The sequence below is a fragment of the Sparus aurata genome, chromosome 4, assembly GCF_900880675.1.
Source record: "Sparus aurata chromosome 4, fSpaAur1.1, whole genome shotgun sequence".
In the NCBI taxonomy this organism is placed as follows: domain Eukaryota; kingdom Metazoa; phylum Chordata; class Actinopteri; order Spariformes; family Sparidae; genus Sparus; species Sparus aurata.
The window spans coordinates 472,348-480,186 of NC_044190.1; the positions used below are offsets into that span (position 1 = coordinate 472,348).

At 42.8% G+C, this 7,839-nt stretch overlaps 1 protein-coding gene across 1 annotated transcript in view; it reads right to left on the reverse strand.

The window, feature by feature from the left end:
• efl1 (elongation factor like GTPase 1) overlaps positions 1 to 7,839 on the reverse strand; it is a 151,574-nt gene that overhangs the window by 138,520 nt on the left and 5,215 nt on the right. Inside the window, exon 3 of the mRNA XM_030414567.1 lies at positions 10 to 173. Within this exon, the coding sequence (XP_030270427.1) occupies positions 10 to 173 (164 nt within the window). The remainder of the gene's footprint in view (positions 1 to 9; positions 174 to 7,839) is intronic.

Genomic DNA, 7,839 nt, shown 5'->3' on the forward strand with positions numbered 1-7,839 from the left:
GGTGTTTACCATGCTCAGGCCCTGGGCGGGGTCATACTTTGGTCCCAGTACAAATAACCTCTGTCCTTTCTTTACCACCCCGCTGTAGACCCTCGCAAACGCAATGAAGGTCTCCTTATGCTCCTCCTCCTCTTCTGGCTTTGAGGCTTTCAATGTCCGAATCTCCATCTTAACTGGTAAAGAGAATTAAGACACACAAAAAAGGTTCCTGTGAGAGTGTGTTCTCTTGGCTGTCTAAAACATTTCATGATTGTGCATCAACAGAACCTCTACCTACTTATTCTCTACACCCATGTAAATATTAGCAATCACTGTAATCTCTCGAAGAAAAAAAAATGTATACTGGTTGGTTTGGACTGAGAGTTTTAATACCCCATTCACTCTTTTGAGCATGCAATGGTGTTGTCAAAATATTGACTTTAGAGGACTTCCGGTTAACGAGCAGATGGAGTAGACATGTTGCTCCCGTGAACGTTTAACATTTTAAACCACCCAGGCCTCCAACTTTAACGCCAAAACGAATCCCGTTTTCCTTTCTTATTTTCTCTCTTTTTGCTTCGCCTGAACAAGCCCTGTTTTTTCTGAAATGGCTGCGAAAGGAGGCAAGTCGGGCAAAAAAGACGATGCTATTGCTAGCCTAACCTTGGAAGCTATCACCAAGCTGCTCGAGGAACACCGCGAGGCGATAGCCACCAAGTTCATAACCTCATTCAGCCAGCTCAACACTAAACTTGACCAAACGCGGCTTGCAGTGGAGGACCATGGCCAACGTGTCTCGTCCCTTGAACTTGCTGCAGAGGACCTCAGTCAACGAGTTATGGACCTCGAGAGTATTTGCTCGACTTTACGCGACGATAATGCTCGGCTAAAAGCTAAAGTTGCCGACTTGGAGAGCCGAAGCAGGAGGCAGAACATACGTATCCTTGGTCTACCAAAGTCCATTGAAAGTGGATCTCCCACTGAGTTCTTCTCGAAGCTGCTGTGTGAGATATTTGGGAATAACACGCTGCCCTCACCACCAGAAATCGACAGAGTCCATCGTTCTCTAGCATCCAAGCCAGCCCCCGGACAGTGACCACGGCCGGTCATCCTCCGCCTGCACCGGTACCAGACGAAGGATCTTCTCATCAGAGAGGCACGGCGGAGAGGGAAACTTGAATATCACGGCCAGCCGGTTTGGGTTGTGGAGGATTACAGCCCCGAAGTTCACAACCAGCGTGCAGAATACAGTGGAGTAATGGCAGAACTTTATAAACTGGGTCTGAAGCCGGCTCTTCTCTACCCCGCCCAGCTCCGTCTCACACTGTTTGGTGGAGCCAGAAAGTGGATCAACACTGTGGACGAGGCGCACAAGTACATCGAGAGTCACCGCAGGTCTCTGAAACAGTCATAATGGGACTATGCAACAACTCACTACCGTTTGCGGTCCTGCCATTCTGCAGGTTCAGTGCCATGTTAGCTTGTGTGGTTTGTTTATATAGGTGAACATGTTCAATCCTCCAGCTTGTACGTGAGTATCTTCGCTCCGCTTGCTTTGTCAGACAACTATTGCTGATATTTATTCATGTTTGCAAAGACATTTCATGCTGTTCTCATTTTGCATTTACAGTGTAAGTGAAACAGAATTTATTTCCATTCTCCTATCACTTGCAGCCTGGTTCTTTTAGCAGCATTATTAATATTCAATTTAATCTGACTTGGCAAGCTCTAATAAGTTGGTTTTTTTTCCATCTTATCTGCAAGCTCTGCAATAACTTTAGTTGACAATTATAACTTTACATTGTTAAGGGCAGGGATATTTGCTTTATGTTATTTGTAAACACATCTCAGAGCTCATGTCAGGGTGTCTGAGCCTTATTTTGATAAGGGATTCTCCCCTTCTAAATTATACATGTTGTGTTTGAGGTGCCAAGTCCACAAATGTTCACAATACGGGAGAAATAGTTAGTTTAGTGTAGGACAGGAAGATCGGTCACTGGGTAATGTTTGTTCTGAAGAGCGTGCTGCTTTTTTTTTCTAGCAGCTGTCTTGGTTGGGGAGGGTGGGTTGGGGGGATATGTCACTGCCAGAAAAGCTTTATTTCCTTTGAAACTAGCACTATACACAAGCCACATTCAATCTCTCTTAAGTTTTTTGCCTAGGTCACTGTTCTCACATCCTAATATTCCTTGTCAAACGATATGAGTGGACACTTGAAGCTGGTGAGCTGGAATGTTAAGGGTCTTAACCACCCTGTTAAAAGAAAAAAGGTCTTTACACATCTAAAACAACTCAAAACAGAAATAGCCTTCCTACAAGAAACCCATATTCGCTGTTCAGACAACAGCCGCCTGCTTACAGGATGGTTTGGGCAGGGATTTCATTCCTCGTTTCAAGCCAAGGCCCGAGGAGTTTCAATTCTTATCGGTCAGGATGTTTCATTTGAACTGCATAATGTGATCTCTGACAAGTTTGGCCGTTATGTGATCATCTCTGGCAAATTATACAACACATTAGTCGCACTTGTAAATGTTTATGCCCCTAATGTGGATGACGTAATATTTTTCGAACGAGTGTTCTCCCTGCTCCCAGATCTTAATACATACTCTCTTATACTCGGTGGCGACTTCAACTGTTGGCTTGACCCGATTTTGGACCGATCGTCTACGAACCCTAGCACGGCGAGTAGATCAGCCCGTTTCATTCAGGCTTTTCTCTCTGACTATGGTGTCTGCGATGTGTGGCACGCTCTACACCCATGCGACAGGGAATACTCCTTTTTTTCACACGTACATCACACATACTCAAGGACCGATTATTTTTTCATCGACAATCAACTGATTCCCCTGGTTCATTCCTGTGATTATCAGAGTATTATCATCACTGACCATGCTCCTATTGTCCTAAATATGTCCCTTCGTGGCCGGCCACAAAGAGACAGACAGTGGCGATTTAATTCAACTTTGCTGTCGGACGATAACTTTGTTAAATTCATGGAAAAGGAGATAGCCTTTTTTCTCACTACTAATATGTCTTCAGACATATCTAGTCTAATTGTATGGGATTCCCTCAAGGCTTATCTCCGGGGACAGATAATATCTTACACTGCGCAGGTGAGGCGGAAATCCAATAAGGAGCGATCAGACCTAGCCTACCAAATCAAAGAGATTGATATACAATATGCTCGGACTAAGTCCCCAGATCTTTACAAAAAGCGATTGGAACTCAAGACTAAATTTGATTTACTCACCACTCATTCAATTGAACAATCACTCTTAAAAAGTAAAGCCATGTTTTACATATATGGAGACAAATCAGACAAATTACTAGCCAACTGTTGGGACCCACAGATGAAGTCATTCATTGTGGATTTCAAAATGGACTCTGAAATGAACTCAGTGTCCCAGAATTTCCCATTCTTCACACCTAGGTGCAGAATTCAGGTTTGAGCTACTATTGGTCAGGGTGACAGACCCCCTGCTGATCAGGTAGTCAAAACCCCAGAGCATTCAATGTTCTCTCTCTCACTCAACGCGCTCTACTCCTTTAACTTTGGATCTTCAGGGGCTCCTCTCCACCTCCCCCCACGGGGCTGCCTGCCTTCTAGATCCCTTCTTCTGGGCCCAACAAGCTGTGGAGAGCTGCAAGCTGCATTGGCAGCAGGCCCAAAGAACTTCTCCTCACTGCAGCGACACGAGGTCCTGCCAATCTGAGGAGCTAAGGAACACCAAGCAGGTTAGCACCGAGCTGCTATCCTTACAAAGTAAAGGAGCGACCAGTTTCCTCCTCTGCCGACTTTCATCAAACCTTGCACAGCAAGAGCAGCTTGTTCAACCTTGGAGCCCCAACTTTCTCCTGCAACCACCAGCACCTTCTCCTCAAAGACTGGTAACGTTGAACTGGGCTTAGATAGCAAACCATAGCACGGCTAAGCACAGGACTTTAAACTCTGGTTGATGTAATGTGTTCAATTGATGTGTTTGTTCAATGTTTTGGTGTTATGGTGACCTCGAGTCAAGTTATTGGTAGTTTGCTTTCCTAGACGGCCAATTCGACATTAGTTAAATTATGCTTCACACAGACTCAGGGTCTCTGCATGCAACTAACCATCTTCTATAACCTGGCACCACGTCACACACACATACATACTCACAGACACACACATTCCTTGAGGCTAGAGCATATCACACCCACATGTGATATCATTGACCGCCATTGTTCCTTTGTTCTGCCAGGCACTCGCACACACACACACACACACACACACACACACACACACTGGTATAGTACATGTTAGTTAGATTGTGTGTTTCCATTTTGTGTTAAATAAAAGATCTTGAACCTTCTTGCTGTCTATTTAATATTGTACATGAGTGAATGTTGCCAACCTCTACACTGTCAAGAACTCCAAAATCCTTCAACCATTACTAGCTGTTATGGTGAATTTGGTTGTAGTTATTAAGTTAATTATTAACCAGAGTTATAAACAGTTCAGTACGTTTTTATGAGACTGATTTAGTAAAATTGCTATCTTTTTCCCTTCTTCAAGGGTGGTGCCCCGAGGTGATCTAATGCAAATTGGATCATATTATTTATCATAATTAATAATTATCCAAAATAATCATTCATTATTATTGATAGCCAAATTTAATCTAAATCCCCCTTTTATTGTTGTTAAACACACCTTAACCGGGCCTTGTGTAAGGTGAGGCCCAACACAACCATCTCAAAGGCTCCAAGGCTAAACAAAAAATTTCTAATATCCGGTTACCAAATGGCCGTACAACTACAGATCATTCACAAATTAATGATGCTTTCAGGGACTTCTATACCCAGCTATACACCTCAGATTCTCAGACTGATTGTGATGAGATTTCTGATTATTTAAATGGTCTCTGTATTCCAAGTCTTTCACCAGACTTAAGGAAGAGATTAGAAGAGCCTATATCCCAAGCAGAAATAGCACTCGCCATTTCCTCAATGCAGCCAGGTAAGTGTCCAGGTCCTGACGGCTTCCCGGCAGAATTCTTCAAGAAGTTTTCCTTGCTGCTTTCCCCATTGTTACATTCAGTTCTCCCAGAATCTTGCAGACAAGGTTCCCTCCCTCCTTCATTTACTGAGGCCTGTATTACACTTATAGCAAAAAAAAGGTAAAGACCCAACGGAATGCACCTCCTACAGGCCTATCTCCCTCTTAAACACAGACGCTAAAATTTTGGCCAAGGTCCTAGCCCATAGGTTGGAGAATGCACTTCCCACAATCATATCCAAAGACCAAACCGGCTTTGTTAAAGGCAGGCAGTCTTACTTTTATATAAGACGACTGTTAAATATTATCTACTCTGCCTCTGAAGATGTCCCTAAATGCGTTGTTTCCCTCGATGCAGAGAAAGCATTCAACCGCGTCGAATGGGCCTACCTATTTGCTGTGCTGAACAAGTTTGGTTTTGGTCCAAACTTTACTTCATGGATCAACTTACTCTATTTGCGCCCCACAGCCTCATTTCGTACTAACTCTCAAAGGTCAAGACCCTTTAACTTACATCGTGGAACCCGTCAAGTGTGCCCTCTCAGTCCCATGCTTTTTGATCTGGCTATTGAACCACTTGCCACTGCACTCCGCTCTTGCAAGGATATATCTAGTATCTGGAGAGGTGACACTGAGCATAGGGTCTCACTTTATGCTGACGACCCGCTGCTCTTCATCTCTTATCTGACGGTCTCTCTACCCCCTGCTCTGTCGCTTCTCAGTCAGTTTGGTAAACTTTCAGGCTATAAATTCGATCTCAATAAAAGTGAGCTCTTTCCAATCAATAATGAGGCATGTGCCTTAGATTTTACCTGTTTGCCATTTAAAATTGAGAACAATAAATTTTCCTATTCGGGCATATCCGTGACAAGGAAGCACAAGGATCTTTTCCAAGAGAATCTTATCACATTGTTAAATCAAACTCAACAAACCCTAACACAGTGGTCGCCCCTGTCGATGTCTCTTGTAGGTCGCATCAATTCAGTCAAAATGATAATTCTGCCCAAATTTCTATACCTTTTTCAGGCCTTACCACTCTTTATCCCCGGATCCTTTTTTCAACTTCTCGACTCAGTTATTTCTTCATACTTATGGCGGGGTAAACGACCACGTTTGAATAAGATTCATCTTCAAAAGACCAAGGCGGCAGGGGGTCTGGCCCTTCCAAACTTCCGCTTTTACTATTGGGCTGCTAACTTGCGCTGCCTTGCTTTTTGGTCCTCCTGTTATGGCCAGCCCAATTGTCCTGATTGAGTGGCAATGGAGTTGCAATCAAATGATAGTTTGTCAATTCTTGCACTTCTTGGATCCTCACTCCCACTTGCCTCATTCAAATCAACTAGAAACCCAGTGGTGAAACATTCTCTAAAACTCTGGGCCCAGTTTAGTAAGTATTTTGGTTTCCATAATTTTTCTCTCCTAAGTCCCATTGCATCAAACTACCTTTTCAAACCATCCTGTCAGGATTCTGCCTTTCAAGAATGGCACAGGAAAGGTATTGTATGTTCTAAAGATCTATTCATAAACAATAGTTTGGCATCATTTGAGCAGTGAAGCAGGAAATTCAGCCTCCCTAAGTCCAATTTTTTCAGGTATCTTCAGGCAAGGCATTTTGTTCTCTCTCAGATGCCCGGATCTGTAACAGCGACAGACTCGAACGTTGTCGACACTGTCCTTTCTATAGATCCACTTAAAAAGAGGCTAATTTCGACTCTTTATGGCAAGCTGTTGGATCTTAGAAGTGCCCCCACAGATAAGCTTAAAACAGCATGGGAGGAGGACATAGGTCTCCTTTTCTCAGAAGACATTTGGGTCTCCATACTTAAATTGATCAATTCAACCTCCCTCTGTGCAAAACACTGTTTTATTCAGTTTAAAGTGGTACACAGGGCTCATATTTCCAAAGCAAAACTGTCCTCCATATACCCGGGTATTAGCCCATACTGTGTCAAATGCAAACATGTGGAAGCCTCTCTCATCCACATGTACTGGTCCTGTTCAAGCATTAATAAATATTGGAGAGAAGTCTTTCATACACTTTCTCAGGTGTTAAACATCAAATTGGATCCAAACCCATTGACTGCTTTGTTTGGGGTCATGGAAGGGGAGAAAAAGTTAACTACAGCAAAACAACGCACTTTATCTTTTGTTTCCCTTCTGGCTCGACGAGCAATTCTGCTCAGATGGAAGGATGCTCTTCTTCCCACTCATACACAATGGCTGGAAGACATCATGTCCTTAAAACTAGAGAAAATCAGGTACTCACTTCAGCATTCAAATAAGAAGTTCCAGAAAATGTGGGGTCCCTTCCTAAAAGCTTTCCAGACTATGTAAAGGCTTGGCCCTTGAGTACAGCTCAATTACGCTGCATTCTTCTCACTCACTCCTAGTGCAGGCTTTAGGTGTAACAGTGATCTATGATATGACAAATACACTGGCAGTGACAGGGGAGGGATTGTTTTGTACACTGTTTTTATTTATTTATTTATTCATTATTATTATTATTTTTTAATTATTATTATTATTTTTTTCTTTCTCTTTCTCTTTTTTTTTGGGATTCTTACACATTCCACTGGTGCATGTTGTGTTTGTTTTACCATACTCCTTTCATGTCTCTGTAATGGCTGTAACACACTGCACATTTGGTACATTAAGAAAACTTCAATAAAAAGATCTTGAATATAAAATATTGACTTTATATTGATTCTAAAAATGTTTTACAGTTGATCGATAGACAGATACCAGCTGTGATTTCTGGCTCCCTCTTCTCTGACAGCAAGTTGACACACACATCAGGGTTTATGTATATTGCACGACCAGCATTCCACAGG